Source organism: Calonectris borealis, chromosome 1, assembly GCF_964195595.1.
Source record: "Calonectris borealis chromosome 1, bCalBor7.hap1.2, whole genome shotgun sequence".
Lineage (NCBI taxonomy): Eukaryota > Metazoa > Chordata > Aves > Procellariiformes > Procellariidae > Calonectris > Calonectris borealis.
Window position 1 is genome coordinate 43,747,884 of NC_134312.1, and position 19,671 is coordinate 43,767,554.

Here is a 19,671-nt window from a genome sequence, read left to right on the forward strand (position 1 = left end):
AGCTAAACTTTATTTTAAACTAGTTAATCCCCACTACTCCACTGGGAAGGTTCCTCCAGAAACTCACTCATCTCATTGTTAGAAATTGTTTACAACCCACATGATGAGATTGCATCCATTTATTACTTTGTTAATATAATCATTTAACTTAAAAAGTTGTTTTCCCTCTTTTTGATCAGTCTTTTTAAATATGTGAGGGAATAATCCCATCCCCTTCCTTCTCTTTTGCAAGGCTAAACCAAATTGTCTCTTTTCTTTCCTTTCAGAAGGGTTTCTTCTTCCCCACGAGCATCTTAGTAGCCCTTCCCTGCAGCTGTTCCCAATTTAACTCACATGTCTTGAAGATGGGTGATCAAACTGCTCATATTCCAGATGTGCTCCTGCCAGTCTGTTACGATGACAGTGATACACATTCAAGACAGCTGCACCTCAGAGAGTTGTTGGAAAAAAAACCCAGCATATTCATCTGATATCTTTTGGAATGTCGAGTAAAAACCAAACAAACCTTTGATGGTATCTGTGTTTATCAAAGGTTGGCTATTTCGTTAGAGACGGGAAATGACTGACTGTGTTAAAGACAGCTTATTAAATAGTGCCCCAAATTTTCTTCTTAATTACTCTTGTACAGGCTCATTTTAATCAAACTGAATGAGCTTGTGCAGGTGTGATTGAGAGCAGGATTTGTCCCATTAAGTGAGTTTGATGCTCTTACAAATAGGTAGCATATAACTCAGTGGGTTGGGGATAAATATATTCTCTGATTGCCATGATTAAAATAGAAAACAGATTGCCCTGTTTTCATGACGGTTGCCTAAATTAACCTGTGCTGCAGATGCACAGCACTAGAAGGAATGTCAGCGGGGTTGCTTTGACTAAACCGAAATTATTTTCACTTTCCTTGATGTCCAGAGAGATGCAAGGATTTAATTTTTTTTTTTTTTAAGGCAGCGGGCTGTGAATAGATAGAGGATAGAGGGCCATTCATTAAGGCCAATGTGTAAGGTTAATGAGAAGATCTTTTAATTTGCTGTTTGCTTGCCTGGAGCTTAATCTGTGCTGCAGTCCTGCAGAGATCACTTGAGTCATTCATAGGATTAATATGGCTCAGAGAAAGAAGTAAAAGCCAGAAGTATAGGGGAAGACAAATCTCACAATTTCACCTTTCCTTTTTTCTTTTCTTTTTTTTTTCTTTGAACTAGAACAGCTGAGCTAAGCAAAGAGGCATCTGCATGCTTTTTCCAATGTATCACACCCTGTGACAGGCCTGGAGCAAAGCAACTTGAAGTTTTAGGCAACCAGTCTATATCTGGACCTCCTTACTCCCCAAGAGCTTGGCTTCTACATGGTTTTGCTTAGAAATCTTTCACCACTAGACCATTCTCAGCACATCCGGGCCGAGCTCAACTCCAGAAAAAATTAGGGCCTTGGCCATCATGCACCGAAAGGCAGGGCTGCTGTGGAAGTGCTGGCAGCAGCTGGCAACCCAGTAGGGACCTGGTGGGAGAAGAGCTATTGATGAGAGCCCCATCCCCAGGTTCCTCTTCATGGTACCTCCATCATGGGTGCCCAAGGGCTGGGCAGGTGCCTTTTGGACCATCACTTCCACAATAAATAACCAGTTTTCTCAAGTAAGCAGAACTTTAACTGCTGCAAAATCCATACTTCTCTGTGGGATTTCTGTTGTTGCCTCAGATAATTAGAATCATTGATATTTTTACCAAATTAAACATAAAAATGCTGAATGAAGTCAGTGTAGCAGATTCTTTGTTATTTGCTTTTATAGCAAATCACATTTATTTTACATTATATTTAAACTTTCAAGTTTCAAGTGAAATAAAAGGGACACGTCATGCTTCTTAGATCTGTTATTTCAGGCTGCCAATAAATTTAAGAAAACCGCATCATATTTACATTTAGTTTATGTTTCTATGGTTTTCTTTCTATAAATTAAATCAAACATTTTAAAATTATTAGCGTTATATGATATTTGTTATCTAGTGTTATTACTTTAAAGCTTAGAGTCTAATGCCATCTTATGTCCCAGAAACTGGATTTTGTGCTGCTATTAATCCCACCGATCAGATTCTAAAATTTGGAATGGAAATCTTTGGAAATATCTTTTCTCACAGTGTTTTTCAGTTTCTCTTCCTGGTTATAGCTGCATCGGGTTTTTGAAAATGAGAAAAAAGCCAACAAAACACTGAATAACAGAAATGTGTTTTAATTGGAATTTGGTATATCTCTAAAATGTGTGATGTGACCTGGGCAAACAAAGTTGTGAGCAAGTAAAAACTTATATTCATTGTTATTTTAAGTAAACAGATTCACTCATCATACTAAAGTTTACTTAGCTACTGTAAATCACTCATTACTTGTTTGTAACTCTTGTAGGGAAATCCAGTCCTTCTACCATAAGCATCTGTGTTCCCATACAGTCAATAGTGAGTTATGTATTCATCTCTATTGACTGTACAGGCAATAGTCACTGCCAGAAGGCAATCCAGATCATTGAAGTTCTGTGTTTACTTATGCCCATTCACTCGATGAAGAATCAGTGCAAATGTTGGGTATTGGTGTCCGGTGGGGGTCCAGACCACTCAATCCTTTTCTGATGATAGATGTCCAAATAAACAGGAATGGATCCTTTCTATCCTCTCTTAGAAGATAGCTTACGTATAAGGCTCTTGGCCACTCAGGGAAGGGTTTACACCACCTTTCTGGGTTCATGCAGTGATTAATGGTTGAACAGTTGTAAAATCAGGAATGCAATGCCCTAGGGTCAGAAGGAGAACCAGCAAAAAAGATCTCTTTTTGCTTCTAACCAGAGATGGACTGATGTAAACTCCATATACATTTTGTGGAGAATACTAGGAATACTTGAATTGTACCCACCTAGCTGGGTGCTCTTCCTACAAGACAAAAAGCAATATCTACTCTTTTCTAGTGTTCCTCTTAACAAACTCCAGCCTTGCTCTGGCTCCAGCCCCAGCAGCTCCATGATTTGGGTTAAACAAAAAGAATGCAGACCATTTCAATTACCTTTGCCATTATTACAAGTGCCTTTTTCTGAGATGTGTTTTTGGGCTGATAGTTTGCCCTGGACTGATCCAGCATGAAAAGTCTCAGCACTAAACCCAGACAGGAGTACTCATGAGCATTCATGGCCTCTCAAAGTGGCTTTCAGTGAAAGTAGACATAACCGTCATTCATTTTGATGATTTGAAGCAATATGGGAAAGCAGATGGGACTGTGGAATTTTGGTGTGAGTTCATTGGGGAGGGATAAAGTGGGCTTTTTGTTACTTAGGACACTGTTCTCAAGCACCAAAGGTAAAATTACATTCAAGGTCGGTAGGACATAGTTGACTTTGCAGCATCTGCTGCGCTTGCGTTTCCAGTAGTGTGTCACAGAAAGAAATAGTAGATGAGAACCAAAAATAGGTTTTTATAGAGCAATTGTCTGTTTCCAGCATCCCAAAAGTAGAGAAATTGATGAGAAAGTGCATCATATCAGACATCATTTACATTTCTATTTCTGTGTAAGTAGAGTCAGAGTTAAATGATTCTAATCAACATATTCCACCATGACAGTACTTGTGCTGTTGTACGTGCATGTATCTGCTTCCTCGGTTACTGTCATGAATTACTGAACAAATCCATTCAGTAACTTTGAAGAAAATGTTAACTGGAAAGTTACTTCATAAAATAAGTTGCCATAAAATTATTTTGAGAGATAAGTCACCGTTTTTACTAGTTATACTTACAAAATACACATTCATCACACAGTTAAATGTTTGTATTTACAGTTTAGTTGGTCATTGGAAACACTTTATGGTGAATTTTGAGAAATAAGCTATAAATGTAACATTTTAAAATTAGGAGATAACTATTTCACTAGTCTTTTAAGAAATCAAAAAACTGAATGTGCTATTCATGTCAGGAAAGCTGAAAAAAAATAGCTCTGAGTGAAGACTTTTTTCCATTTTATTTCAAAAAGTGGCTAGTATATCTTTAGATGTATAGTTTTACTGTATACAAATGTTTTTATGGCATTGTGGTTCAACAGTTCCTGTGTAAACTAGATGCTACAGCTGTTCCTTAAGAGGAGACAATAATTGTGTGTTCTATTTTTTATTACAATCCCTTTGCTTGTGTATTTCTTGCTACTTACCATTATGCAATAGCAAATAACTGTATTCAAAAAAGGGTACCCATTATAATTTATCAATGATATCCACAGAAATATATCATCACAGAAAATATGGGCTATCTGTTAGCAAGTTAATGGAAAAACTTTTATCATTCCATTTCCCCAGAGTTATATAAGGGGCATTATCAAAAGAAGCTGCACATAGATTTAAATATCTGGGCCAGATTTGCATTCCAGCCTTGCATAAGCTTCTTCCCACATGGCCTTTCTCACTTAATATTTCAGCAATTACAAGTTTTCCTTTCCCTTATATATGTGCCTGGGATGTCAGGGATGTGACTTAACCGATTTAAATGGATTCTGCCTATATCTGGTTGACACTTCTTGCAGAGAAAAAGCAAGGAAACAAAATGGCTCCAAATTTTCCGACATTAACTCTGAGTTGTTCCTGAAGAGAGAGACAGAGAGAGTTCCTAGTTGCTTGCAAATTTGTGTAGCTGGAGTCAAACTAATGCAGTAAGAATGTGACATTCATGGTATTTTCACCATATAGTGATACGATTCCAGATGGAGCTGCAAGTAACATTTGTTTCCATTAATACATGAATGACAGATAATAATAATGAATCTTCTTGATTTCAGAACTCTCTCAGAAAATGACAGTACCTCTTTACCACCTGCTGACTCCTGCACCAGTCCTACTAAAATGGATTTGTCGTTCAGTAAGACTGCCAAACAGTGCCTAGAGGAGATATCTGGTGAGTAACAATAAGTCAGGAGAAGCCTGTGAACTTCTTTGTTTACATCTGTTTCTTAACATGAGCTTTGCAACGCGTTGAAATAATACTTCTGACCTCTATTCATGAGTGGTATTAAATATGCAGAAAATTTGGATCATGCGCAGTTAGTGCTTCAAATGCACAGTTCTCTTACCTGAACCGTCTCCTTCTGTTCAAATATCCTCTTCACCATTTTACGGAAACTGGGCTTTCACAAGCTAGGGTTTCAAGTCATTATTGTTGGAGTCATACTAAGTGCTCCAAGAGAGGCGGTGGAAAATCTACTTCAGAATGTTTGCCACTGTGATGCATTTAAGATCATCAAATTAAATCATAACATCAGAATTGAGACATAAATTACACAAGATATATTTTGCTTTTATAAATGAATCTATATTCAGAAAATGGGAAAACGAACAAGTTCTTACTATTGTACCTGACTTTTAAGCTGCTGCTTGAGCTAAGCTGCTAAAGGTTGTATTCTGGAATTCCTTGTAAACCTTGAGTAAAATCCTTATTAGGTTACAAATGTTTAGGGATTTTTTTTAATCATATTGGAATAACTCCTTTGAAGTCAACAGAGCCACGCTGCTTTCCATCAACCCAGGATCTGGCCGTAACTCTGCCTATGGATGCAAAAAGCAAAGTGTGTCACAGCTGACTTTCTCATCAGGACTGAATTGCACTGCAGGGTCCTGTGGGAGTACTTTCAAAGGGACTCTTCACCAGAGATGTTTTGTTGGGGTTTGGGGGTTTATTTTTTTGTTGTTGTTGTTTTGGTTTTTTTCATTAGCATCTTTATTCTTATTATCATTTTTACGAGAATAAAAGGTGAAATCCTGTCCCACTGGATTCACCTGTAGTTTTACCCTTTTACTCTAAAATTTTAACACGCAAATGAATTTATAACAGTCATGTGATTCTTCTTACACAGGATATAACTCACTTTAAAGGACTCATTTGACACATCAGTCTAAAATTATCTCTCCACCAGAAGGGAAATCAGATGCCCAAGCTTTGTGGGACTGCCTTGGCATTTAGCTGACTCATACTGAAATTGAGGTTTTGTCCTGGTTTGTCTCAGTCCCTTTGGAAGTTTCCGGAGTCTAACATCCTTTATTTGCACTGCCAGCTTTTGTGATAAATATGTCACCCTGAAACATGGTGAAATGTTCCTTAGAGGTGATGTCTGTTAACATTAAAGTAAAAAATTCTTTTTAATTAATCCAGAAATCAGACTCATTGGTCTTGCATATATAAAGAGTATAATTGAAACACTTACACAAATCAAAAGATGTTTCAAGGAATTATCCACAGAGATGCTAAAAAAAAATATTGATTCAGTACCTGCTGAAATGCTCAAACAGGATATCATGTCTCCTGGCCTTTTACTGTTCTGAACAGAAATGGAAGAGCATCAAAAAGAAGAAAATGACATAAAGGGCACTAGACATCAGAGATGTTTCTAATCTGATTGTTCAGACTCTGGCATTAGCAGTTGACTGACATAACAGGCAGCAAAGCAGAACCACTGGGAAAATGTGGTCAATGGTTTGTTGTAAACAGAGGAAAACAGAGGTATGTCACCCGTAATTGGCTGTTAGCAGCAAAAAGAATGAACGGATCAAGTACTACATTTGCTGAATAAATAATTGTCTGCGTTGGTGAAATATCACCAAGCCATTGGTAATTCTGTCTTTGATGAACCTGCATAGAAAAAATCTCATGTGATGGCTGTTCAGGGGAGTATTCCATGATGGATTAGCCATGAGAAAGGACAATTAAATTTTGTAACTTAGAAGCATCTTTATTCTGGTATGATCAAGGGCTTATACCAGTAGTAGCAAGGAGATAAGCAAGGGTTATTTCCTTGATGTGGTCACTTATATCCAGGATGTTAAGAGATTAATCCAGAGTTTCTTTCATTTGGATATTATCATTTTCCTGAAATCTTCCACTGCTGCTATGGATGGGCATCATCTTTATATAATCTCAAGCTTCTTTTGCAACTTGGTAGCCAAACACACTAGCACAATATATTGGTAGGCAGTAAGGATCAGTAAAGATCATGCAAGTGACTGAGCATCTGTGGAAACCAGTAAACAGCTTGTGGTAGAGGGTTCATAAAGTGCTGTCCCACCTGTATTATGTTTCTACTTCATTAGTCTTTATTATTTTTACAGTGCCAAATATTTGCAACTAAGGCCAACATGCTCAGGACTAAGATATCTTAGCCCATATCATTGTATAAACTGTTTTGCTGCTTTCAGAATATTTACACACTCATGTTTGTTGTTGTCTCTTGGCTGAAGATTACTGCTCCCGTAAGTAGCCAAGCAGATCATATCAGAGCTCCTAATCCACTTCAGGGCAAAATCAATCTTAAGCTAATGCTGTAAGCATGGCTGGTTCAAGGCTTCTTCACAATACAGGCAAAATTTGGATGGGGAAAAAATAATTTTGAAAAGATTTGGGAGTGGTTGTTCAGGCACAGTTCTCCCTGAGTGATTCAGGATACCAAACCCAAGCTAATTTCCTTGCTTTAGTGGTGGACGGCGGTGGCTTTGTTATCTGTGCCCAGCAAGGCAGTTCACATCCCTTCGCCACTGTCTGAACACCAGTGATGGGGAAGTAGAGAGGGAAAGCGAGAAGCTGTAGGGGTAGTTTCCAATTCTCCTCTGCTGTATCTTCCTCCCTGTTTCTAAGGGAGCCAGTTACTTCTAAAACCTCTCCTGTCTTCCAGCTCAGAGCTGATGAAAGGATGGGGCAAAGTCAGATCACAAGCCACTTGTTTCCTGCCCATTACTGGGCAAGTGATCACTTGGTTTTACTTGCACAGCTGTGAGAGGAGGATGGTGCTGGAAGGCGAGGGAGATGGTGAGGTTGGTGTAGGCATGGACCCAGAGGTGCTGCCCTGATAACCTGAACAACCTCTTTGTTTATAGCTTGTCCCCATAAATCTGCTGCCCTAGGTGATTTCCCACATGGCTTATGCCTAAAACTAGTTCTGCCTCTTGGTAGAGCTACTGTAAATCTGGGTTTCTTCACTGTTCCTCCATCTCTGCTGGGAAATTGTTCCAGATGTGATCTGAAGTGCTTCAGACTTTTTTCCTCCTTCTTTTTTTTTTTCTTTCTTTCTCTGAATATTCCACAGCTCAGCCAGTGCAGTCCCAGATGTTCCCACAGTGCACGTGCAGATCAGCAGTGCAGCACATGCTCAGTAGGTGTAAGGCTTCCTGCACACCTTGGATCCCCTCTGCATGCACGGTGCCAGTGATACCCACACACATGCTGAATGGGTCCCATTTTGTAGGCACGGGTCACCAGTGCAGTGGTTTCAGTGCATTCTGCATACAGTAGACTCGTTGCACATGTGGCACACAGATGTGTAGACTTCTGTCCAGGAAATCCCAGACAGAAATTTGGGAGTCCTAAATAAGGACCAGTTCTGTAGTCATGTATGAACACTCTTTCTTGCATGTACTTTATGTACCAGTTGCCTCTACAAGACTACCCAGTATCTATGTTTCTGCAAAACTGGAGTATAACTTTATAGACAGGATTTTAAAACGAGAATGAAAAGAAAGGCTGATAAAGTAATCCACTTTGGCACTTGTTTTTCATGGTATGACTATGAACAAGTTGTTCAGACTTTCTTACCCAATATTCCTTCTTGTAGTAGCTGTGACATTTATCAGTCTCTCCTTTAAGTTTATTGGAGAAGGATGTCAGTAAGTTAATTATTTCATAATCCATTGTAAACTGTACATGTCAGTAACTACAAAGTATTATTTTATGAAATCAATGATAGTGTTAGGCTTTAACAAGTGTTTACATGTTCAAAGATCTTAATGCAAAGTGTTTGATTAAATAATTATTCATGAATTTACAAATATTGACTAATTATAAAAAAATCTGAGGGAAGAAGCAAAAATGAAAGAGTAACTTTAAGAGTTATAGGCCAATATCGATGGCAGGATTAGCATAAAAACATTCCATTTTCAAGCTTTTATGTTTATTGTGCTTCTTTTTGGTCTCTGAAAGAAATAGCTAATTAATAGGTGTGGAAATAGTTTACAATATTGTTTTTTTCAAGTAAGCTTGGCTGAAGAGATTCATAATCTTACGCATTTGCAGATCTATTACATAATTTATTTGTAAGGCTCCAAACTACGCACTGAGACTTCAAAGAAAGTCTTATCTGACAGCAAAATTTGTCCCTAGATTATTAGTTCTTAAAATCATTTTTATAATTCCTTTTATGAAAGACACAGTAAAAATAAGGTAATATGTTACACTGGCTGTGATGGGTTGGGGAAGTTCCCTGTGCTGTTCTTGATTTAAACATATTCCTGCTTGGTGGGTGGGGAATACATTGAATTGCAAGGTAGTTGGGGAATAATGCTCTGTCACGACATTTGCTCTCCTCTGGTCTCCTATACTGTCTGCTTAGTTTAGAAAGATGTGTTTGCTTGTTACTATATTTCATACAATTAAAATGGAGGGATGAGCTTTATAAAAGTATTTTTCAATAAATAAACCTGAGCATTTTCCATATTGCAATTTTATGTTTTGTCAAATGACACCCTGCAGAGAGATGTGGTAAAGCAGAAGCATAAATTCAGTGTTCTTTGTGCTGAGCACTTGGTCCAAGACGTACATACGTGTCTGCTGTATCTGAGGATGATCATGATGATCTGTCTACCAAGTGAGGCAGTGGGATTAATGGGAGAAAAATTCATATAATCTTGTAATCAAGGGCAGCAGTATTGTGTTTGTACGCACGAAGGCTGAATGAATGTTGCGTGATTAGCCCTAATACCTCCGTACCCCAGCATTTGCCTCATTGTGTTTTTAATATATGTAGAAAAGGAAATGAGGCAGGTGGATGCTGGAGCTGCCAGCTACCCTCACGTGGCTCCCACACAGTTCAGGTGTCATTCCCGTACCTGGCCGATGGTCCGTGACCTGTGTCCCGCTGGAGCTGGGCTACAGTGAATAGCTCAAGTGGGAGAAGAAACAGGTCAGCAGGGACACTGAAACTCATGGGGTTGCCCAGGGCCCACCTGTACCCCTACCAGAGACCCTTCCAGCCTGGAGTGGTGTGGCACCTATTGCCAACACCATACATGAGGTTTGGTGTGGCTCATTGGGTGAAGACATTTCATCCTCTGCCATAAGTTTTTCTGCTCCCAGCTGCGAAGAGAACTCGATTCACTTGGCCGGTTCTGGCAGTCTTGTGTCTGGTCTATTCGTGCTGAGAGCTGAGCGGCCGCACCGTGCATTGCTTCCCTAGCAGAGCAATGCTTAGCATGAGGGGGTACACCCTGACACAGGGCTTACTGAGGCCAGATACAGCACTGCAGGAATGACTGCTACATATGCCAGGCACGCGAGCTATGAGCTCGGCGTGGAGGCAGAGCAGGTCCATACCTGCCTACAGCTGACCATGGAGACAAGCCACTGACTGTAGCTGTTTGGGCATGAAAGGGCAGGTGAGGAAGTTACCATTCGTTTATTTGGAGTATCGGGGAGAGATTCAGCCTTGCTGTTTATGGTAGGAAAAGATCCTGTTCCCTTGACCCCACTGCACCGCAGCACTGCGTGGGGCCAAATCATTGTCCTTCCTATTAATTTGAAACATGGCAACTGAGAACACTGTACCAATTTGAGTATAAGTTGAGGTTTTAAAACCACTGAGTGGGAAAAGAGTGAGATTGCCCTTCATTTTGCAAATTCCCTATTGTAAATACAGCCCTGTGAAGCCTTTCTAACAACCTCAACAGCTTCCTCAGCCGTGCTGAACAGGCTGTTACAGCCGCACGGCGCTGGCAGCGTGTGCCGGTGCGGGAGCACGCGGGCGGTGCTGGAGCTCTGCTTCCTCAGCTGGGGCCGCGTCAGCATCCGCACCAGCGCGCCGGGCTCTGCTGCAGGCAGGCACCAGCACGTTCATAAAAACCTTTTAAGGGCCCATATGCCACTGCAACTGGCAGACCCTGGGAGTAAAGACAGCAGTCTTACCTTTTGTTTCCATGCTGAAGAAGTGGCAGGCATTTAATATCTGGGACGATTTTGCACTCAGGCTGACAGAGCATTTTTCTTGTCTCCTCTTACTTTGACTTTGTGGGCTAGGTGGGGAGGGGAGTGGTACCTCTTGTTGTGGACCCCGTCTTTCTAGGAATGTGTCAGTGATTTAATATGGAAAACCATCATTGCTTGCTGAATGCTTGCTGAATTTTTGTCTAGATTAGTTCTGTGTTTATGATGGTTACCTAGAAAAAAATTTACCCTTCCTTTAAAATTTCTAAGAAGTTTCTCCCATGTATTTTTTTCCTTATATATCTTTAAAAACTGTAAACTGAGCCAGCAAAAAGCAAGAAATACACTGAGGCTTCTGTTAACACCTGTTTATTCATACAGGAAATCTGCAAACAGTCTGTAATTCTTCGGGTGGCATTTTTAAAGGTTACTCCCCTGTCAAGGTTTCTCAGGTAGGGATTTGAGAGGAGCATATTTTCACACTGACAAAAGCAGTATATTGTAATACAGCAATTTTCATATTTGTAGATTTCTACATAATGTTTTATGAAATTAATTGCCTGTAGATAAAATGTTTGTATCTAAAAAATTAGAATGAAATTCAGCTAGTTCTTTGTTCATCTGTCTATTATTTCTGGGATGAATATCTCTTTCTCTGAGAAAAGATATACATTTAAACATAACTCTTCTTTTGCTCTTGATAATGTATTTAGAAACAACATTTAGAACTGGTGAACCAAGTTCAGACATGATACTGATTTGCTTTATAAAAAAATTACTATTCCATTAATAGGTTTTCTTCAGAAGATTGTGAAACAATGATTTTATTACAGCTTTTTAATTCCATACTAGCCTCCGAATCTCACAGAGATGCAAACAAGGTATATTTTAAGGAGAAAGAAATTAAATATTTCCTTTTATAAATCACCTTACTGGGTAGGTACTGTTGTCTTCCATTTTTAGCTTCTTTATGATCTTAAATTATATTTTTTTTTAATTTAGAGCTGAAATTGCAAGACTGAAGGTCCATTTGCAAATCTGCTTTTAGCTTCCTGCACAGGGAGTAGCAGTGATATGGAAGAAATAGTTTGTCATCCTTACCTTTCAGGGAGAAAAATAGGATTTGACTGTGAGCTAGGTCTGTTACTGTAGCATCCCATTCAGGTGAAGCTGTGTCTTGAAACCTGTGGCACTGTAAACTGGGCAGAGGCTTCTGTGTCTCCGGTTTAATTCACCAGGATGTTTGCTGCCATGGCAGCCAGCAGCATTCACTGCAGTAGCAGAGAAGAGTCATATATCTGGGAATGCAGGTTGAATACTAAAATGTAAGGAGGCTTGTGCAGAGCTTTGCTTCAGTGGTTAATTTTGGCTCTTTATTGAGCTCTGACGTGGAGGCTGTACTTGCAGTTCTGTGTCAGCCCATCTAAAGTGAAGAGCCGTGCACTGGGATCAGTCATGATCTGGTGAGGGGGGGGGAGCCCGAGACAGCACTTGTGCCTACTTTGGATTTCAGAAGGCAGCAGCTGTAGACAGAGATGCAGGCCCACCGCTCCGATGAGACCGGTGATTGGATGGAGAGGGGAAAACACAGTTGGCTTTTGGGATTACTTCTGTGCTGGAGCAGAGTGTTTGATCAACTCTCTTCTGCCTGAGAGAAATCCAAGTGAAAATGACTGTAAGTACTGCAGATTAATGTGACGGGAGAGAAGTGGCTTAGCAGAGACAGCAGCATAATTTTAAAGAAAATGACTGTGCCTGTCTAGTCATTTACAGTACGTAAACTGCATGGTTGAGCTGTGCTTTTCATTGCAAGTGCAAGAATGTGCTACCTGGGATGTGCAGCGTGCGGTGCTGGAGGGACCACCTCCCAGACCTTTCCGAAGAATTGAAGTGCTGTCCATCTCAGAAATATGAAATCTAACTGAGGTGAAGCCCCAGCCGGCAAGATGCAGCGATCTGCTGAACTGTCAGTGTTTAAAGGCAAGGAGGTTAGAGGAGGGTGTGTTCGTCTTCAGAAGCAGAAGTCTCTAACTAATCTCACGCTCATCAGCGAAGGGGAGAAGAGGCGATACTCGTACAGGGAGAACTGGTTTGGAAACGCCTCCAAGTCCAGCCAGAGTTACCGTCAGCGGGAGGCAGAAGCTGGGAGCAGAGGCTCCCTTTCCAAGGCACTCTCACAGTCGGTGCACTCCCTCTGCCACCCCAGCCTCACCACACCCCAAGCGTTTCAGGCAATACCACCTGCTGGAAGCAGGACGTCCAGGAGGTCGGGAGACCGGCGTATAGGTGAAGGCTTCGAGATTGACAATGAGGAGAGGGGAAAATCAGATGATGAAAATGCATCCTGCACGTCCCGTTTCCCCAGCAGGAACTGGGCAGAGGAGGAGGAGGAAGGTTGCTTGCGTGAAGGGACAGCACATCTGGATGAAGATGTCATAATAACAATGCTGGGGGACCTAGAACAGGTCCTTTATACTGATATTTTAGGTAAGTTAACTTTGGCTTGACATCAGGAAGGGCAGGAGGAGACCCAAGTGTTAGCACATGTCTGCATGGAGCAGATTTTTGATCTTGACAGTGATTTCATGAGACAGAACTGGGTTTATTTGCAATAGTATGCAAAAATAGGGTCTAGACATTTCTTCCTTGTTTGCTCTTACCTCTGAAGACTGTATGAAATGAAGACAACTGCCTAAATCACTTTTGATGGGTGCATGAGCAGCAACAGCCTGTGAATAATTGAGCACAGTTTGCTTAGCTGTTTGAAAAAATAAGGTGAAACATTTAAGTGCTATTAGTTTACTCATAAATAATTTAATTTTAATTACATTTGTTCTCATTAATTTAGAATTGAAATCATGACTCCAAGGTTTGGTTTAGACAGAAAATACCTCAGCTTGCCTACAAGCTGTCCCTCCAGTATTTCTTCCCACTTGCCCCCACTGATAATTTCATCCATATACGTGAAATTGTGAGTGCCAAGGTTTCAGTTTAGTTTAAATAACCTGTTTAGTTATATCAGTGCATGCCAGTGAGCATTTGAAGTCCACAGCCATAGGTGCTTCAAAAGGCTTCTGTGTTACTGGCTTTACTTTTCATCTCTCATCCCTTTATAAGAGTGCTCAAAGTGTTCATTTCCAAAGCTTTGTTCTTCAGCCAGTCAAATGGTTGAAGTGGCTGCTTGCTTTTCCAAGGTTATATAGCATGTGTCTAGCCTGGAGGTTCTTTGCTGGTGGGTATGTTAGCCCTGATTGTGTTTAAACATTCAGGGTAAAATTTTTGCTGTGTATGTAATGTAAAAAGCTATCATCTCAAAATAAAAAAGAAACAAGTATTCTCTTTTTATGCATACCTTTTTGTTGTTAGACTATACCAGTATGCACAAAGGGGCTTCTCCTACAGATTAGAGGCTTGTTAGCAAAGGAAGCTGAGCTCTCCACCCGCCCCTGCTCCTCTTCAGCTGCGTGTCACTGAGCCAATCCCCGTTCTTTTGTGAGCCTCAGTTTCCTTACCTGCAGAGTAACACTGGTACTTTCCTTTGTGAATGGAGTCAGTATCTAAGAGTGGACAATTCTCTGGGGAGCTGCTTATTATTTGTAAATCCTTTTATGAAAATCAGACAATTAATGGAATTATTATTCTCTCATTTATCTGCTTTGGGCTGTAATTACATGTGCAGAAATACTGAAATCATTATGAACAGTATTATTAAATGTGCAATTCTGGGTAGGCTTCAGAAATCTGAATGTAAAAGTTTAACCTAGGTGATCAGTGATTTCTGAAAAAATTTTTTTTTTGATCTCCTGTGTACGTATCTCACATAATGGAAGAAATTAATGTGTTCTCTATAAATTTATTGAGGGAACCTGTAATGGTTCACTGCTTATAGGAAAGAATTTGGGGACAATCTTTTGGAACATTCATGTTTAACATAAATAATGAAGCTGCAAGCGATTTGAGCAGATTATATTTCATGGGGTCAGTAAAATATTTGCATCAGACTTTCTTGTAAGAGGAACAGGATTTTGACAGAAAGTTTCAGGGTACCCTGGTTTTAATCTTTCTTATCCCAGTCTCTCCACATATGAAATAGAATGGCTTTTCTTCAACCTACAAACCAGAATAACTTGAGATAACAAGCCAGGGAGCATTTCTGATATGTCAGGTCATGCAAATATGGATAGACTCTATGATGACAGTGGGCCAGGGTAATAAGCAACCAGGTGCCTGGGGGTATCTGGACTCCCTTTGAACCCATACAGTGTGTCCCAATCCTGATGCAATAAGCATCATAGCGTCTCTTCTAGCAGGCACAATGTAGCTAGCTTTCAGAAAAAAACACATAATCACCATCCATATGGTCCTCTGTACAGAAGGAGGTTTGTTGTAGATGGGGAGCCACAGTGCTGTCCTGAAAATGTAGGTAATGTCAGATACAAGTTAGGTCTGAGGATCTTGCACCCAGTGCAGAAAATTTCTCAAGCATCATGTTCAACTGTTTATACTTTCTGACTCGTTCATCCACGGTATAGCATTGAGTCCATTGATATAGCCGTAAGAGAAGGATGGAAAGAAAAAAGAACAATTATTTTTAAAACACTTAATAGTTACAGTTATGAGGATTTTGTATGTAGTACTATGTAGTATTTTAAGATCATAAAATTCTAGCTGTATCTTTTTTAGAAAAAAAATGGTGGAAAGGTTTTGAAATTACCCCTTGTGTCAGTGAGAGATCGAAAGAGATTAGACCTCAAACTTTTCAGGATACTATACTATAGATATATATAGAGGAAACTGTCTTTCCAGGATAGAATAACACCACTTTTTATGGCATAATGTGTTTGAAAGTAAAACATTCTTCTCTGTGAAAATATATTTTGGCAATTTGCCATATCTATGTACCTTTTTTTTTTTTTTGTATTGCCATTATACCTTAAGGCTTTGTTATGCTATTTACTGTACTATATATATTTAAAAAGACAGTTGCTGTCATTTTTTCTGCAAGAATTTGCAGTATTAACATACAGCAAAGGACAACTGACAGGGATAAACAAGGAAGGAAAGGGCAAAGTCAAGTCACTGGAAATATGAGTTATATTCAGTTCCTCAAATAAATATAAAGGTAAAGTATTGCTTTGCCTTTAATTCTGCCTGCTTACACCCTGGAATTTGTCTTTCTGTGTATAACAGAAAATTGTCTTATACCAAGTTACTGTTTCACCCCCGGTTTGAGGCAGGGCAGGGAACAGGTCCTGGCTCACCCCCATATAGATATTGTGGCAGGCATATAATGTGATCCTGGAAGTAAATTTGAGTGCCTTTGGCGGAGGGGGGGAAGCAAAGGGCAGCGACAGTGAGGAACTGAGTGCACCATAGGCAACTGCCTGGAGGTAGGCACGGACAGTCTGCCTGGGAACTGTCTGGGCTTTCAACAGCACGTTCAGTCTAACAGGACTTAATAGTCTCCAGCTTTGCCTTGGCATGAGCCCTTTTGCTTCACGGGAATCTCCAGGATGGTGCAGGAAACTCTGCAAACAGTACATGGGATCCATGGATACATTGATCAACAAGGTGCTTAATTGAACATGTCTAGCTTCTAGCTTGAAACATAGGAGTAGTTGTTGTCATTTCAATCTGAGTTTGAACATTTACCTCCTGCAAGGTATTACATGTAAAAATGCACACAGGTGGTTTATTTTATGGAGTAAAATTCTGTGAACGGACATGGCCTCGGGGTGTGGCTTGAGAAGATGGAGAGTTTGGCAGCAGTGCTGGGCCTGTACCCCAACTTCTTGTCTCCATCCTGTCCGGGTGTTGACCCCACTGTCAACTCCATGGTGCCAACTCAGAGGTTTATGGACTGTTGGATCATTAAGCCACTGAAGAATTTATTTGGAGCAATAAAACAAACAAGCAAACAGCAGTTCCTGAAGGACTGTTTGGCTGCAGCAAAGAGGAGAGAATACATAGCGGGGGCAGAGTTGATGGGAAAACCTCAAACTGGTATTGCTGTCAAAGCTAGCTTGACATTGAGCCACAACTGCAGGGGTACATTGGCAATCATGCATCATTTGCCTATCAGGGAAGAAATAAAGGGTATATGGAATATATATGGAATAATTTATTTCCATTTAATATCAGGAGTGGGACTTTTCTTAACTGCCTGCAGAGTGTTTGGGCAATAGGACCTGGACTGCAGAAGAGGGTACAGTAGCAATTCAGTTTGTCAATGAGCTCAAAGGCTTCATCCTTTAGTCAAAACTCGAAATTAAGGAGCTTAAGTGAACCATTGTTCAAATATAGTTTGCTTCTGTGGTTCTCCCTTATATTTGAAATGAATGTCACTCTATATGCTAACACAGCGCTTTTTGTAAACCAATGTTAAACCCATACTTGTAGTTCTGCAAGTCAACCTTTTCCCATGCCTTCAAACAGATGTTGTGTTGAGATCTCTTTACCTTACCAGAATTTTTTCCTGTAGGACTTTTTTTTTTAATTTTTGCTTTACTTTTCCAGAACGCTTTGTTAAATATAAAATTTTCATTGCTTCTGGCTCCATGTTGAATATTTCCCAGTTCTCTGTCCTATGCAACTTTTCTTGCAAGCTCTACGTTAAGAGCTCCTCCTTCCTTTTTTCCCATTTTATCTACTCTGCAAAGGATAAATTTTTTTTTCTTTTCGCTCTTTCCCAAACATCTCCTACCTGTTTTTTCACTTAGATGGCACCCCATGCTTTTCCTCAGAGACATCACCATTGTTGAATTTATACCTCACACATAAACCTAGGAGGAGGAAAGGTGGCAACAGAATGAGAAATGCAGCAACTTGAAGATGTGTATCTGCATGTGTATTTTACATTTTACATATGTGAAATATTGTAGTGCTATATAGTATTTTGGCTCTGCTTGCATTTCTGATCTTGATTTTTGTATGATGTTGAATTTAAATTCACCAGACTATCTCCTGTTAAATGTATTCAAAGATGAAACAGTTTTTCGATGTCATGAGGATTCCAAAATTAGATTAAAAGCTTGTTCTGGATGAGAATGCTGAAATCTATAGTTAAATATTAGAATAATTTTAGTGGTTGCACAATATCATTCTTGATGATAACATTTCCAGAATGAGGAGTAAAATTAACTTAGCAAGGTGAGGTATGACATGAAATTTATCATTGATACAGTCAAAAAGAAATTATTTGCACTTCACTTAACTATAACAATGATGCGTCTTGCCCACCTTCTTTCAAGCAACAGATATAGGGGACAGGCAGAAGCAGGACACTAGCCTTGAATAAATCAACGATTTTTGTCACAGATTTTCTTTTGAAATTCTCTTATTCTCCAAAAGAAGAATGAACTAAAATTCCTTGATATATGAATATGCTAGAAAACATGCATTTTTGTTTCTTCATATATGAATTTTGGAGGTTGCTTTGAGGTTTATTATGTTTTCCTTTTGTAACACATAATATATAATTTTTTTTTCCTTCTGTTTTTTTTTTGTTTGGTTTTTTTTTTTTTAATCATGTGAAATAAACACTGTTCAGGATGTTCCAGGTGAAGTTCTGTGGGCTTCACTATTCAAGATACCAGACTAGCTTTTCACAATGGATCCCTGAAGGCTATTAAAATCTGTAATTATATAAATGACACATATGCTTAGAGTGTTCAGATTTTTATCCCAAGAAGAATATTTTTTTTATCCCATATGAAGAATAATCTCCTCCTTCAGGAAACCATTACAGTTCAGGAAAGATGCTTTATTAAGTGCCTGACTTAAAGAGTACTTTGAAATAGCCTGGATGTTAAGTGCAAACTGAAGAGTTGTTGTAACAGTCATCCCAATTCTTTCCAGACACAGATTTACTGTGGCTTTATTTCCTACCAAGTCATGTAAAATGTCAAGGAGGAAAAAGGGGCTGTGTAATGTATCAAGTGGTCTTGTGGGGCTGCATCGTGCCTTGATTACAGAGGATAAAAATCCCCACACTGTAAATCTGAATTTCATTAATAGATTTGGGCCCTAACAGGGATACTTCACCAGGACTCTTTTCAGTGGGTTTTTTACATACCACATGTTATTTATAAGCGTATGTGTGTTTTATTACTGAAAGGATGAGGGCTTTTTTTTTTAAAGATTAAAGGAACAGACCTATTTACAATCATATGTGTGTATTCTCAGCTGTGTATACATGTGTGCACTTTATTCAACCTTATACACTCATGTGGGTTAAAATTTATGCTGGTTTTGCTGTTTTCTTACAGGGGAAGACCCTGAAACAAGAAGAATGAGAACTGTAAAGAATATAGCAGACCTGAGACAGAATTTGGAAGAAACTATGTCGAGCCTTAGAGGGACCCAGATAAGCCACAGGTATTCTGGTTTTGTGTAGACTGCTAAAAATTTGGACCGTAGGAGAGTATTACTGGTTGCTGAATGAATTAGAGACTTGCAAGGAAAAATTAATGATGACACTAACCATACTGTTTGCTAGACTGCCTCAACAACTTAAATGTGACTTTAATATACTTTGCTGTCAAAGTGTCTTATGCAATCATTCACAAAGATGGTTATTGTTTCATATACCTCTACTTAGAAGCCTATAAAATATATTTCAGGTTATTTTATAAGTAGAGGTTATTGTTTACACAAACACGTGTGCACATGGAGAAACACACACACACAGAACTTTTTTAAAAAA

General features: G+C 39.4%; 1 protein-coding gene across 2 annotated transcripts in view; it reads left to right on the plus strand.

The window, feature by feature from the left end:
- Window positions 1-19,671, plus strand: part of NAV3 (neuron navigator 3) — a 270,974-nt gene that overhangs the window by 142,740 nt on the left and 108,563 nt on the right. For both annotated transcript variants that reach the window (XM_075150396.1, XM_075150404.1), the window contains exons 9-10: window positions 4,792-4,907; window positions 19,235-19,343. In XM_075150396.1, coding sequence (XP_075006497.1) covers window positions 4,792-4,907; window positions 19,235-19,343 — 225 coding nt within the window. The remainder of the gene's footprint in view (window positions 1-4,791; window positions 4,908-19,234; window positions 19,344-19,671) is intronic.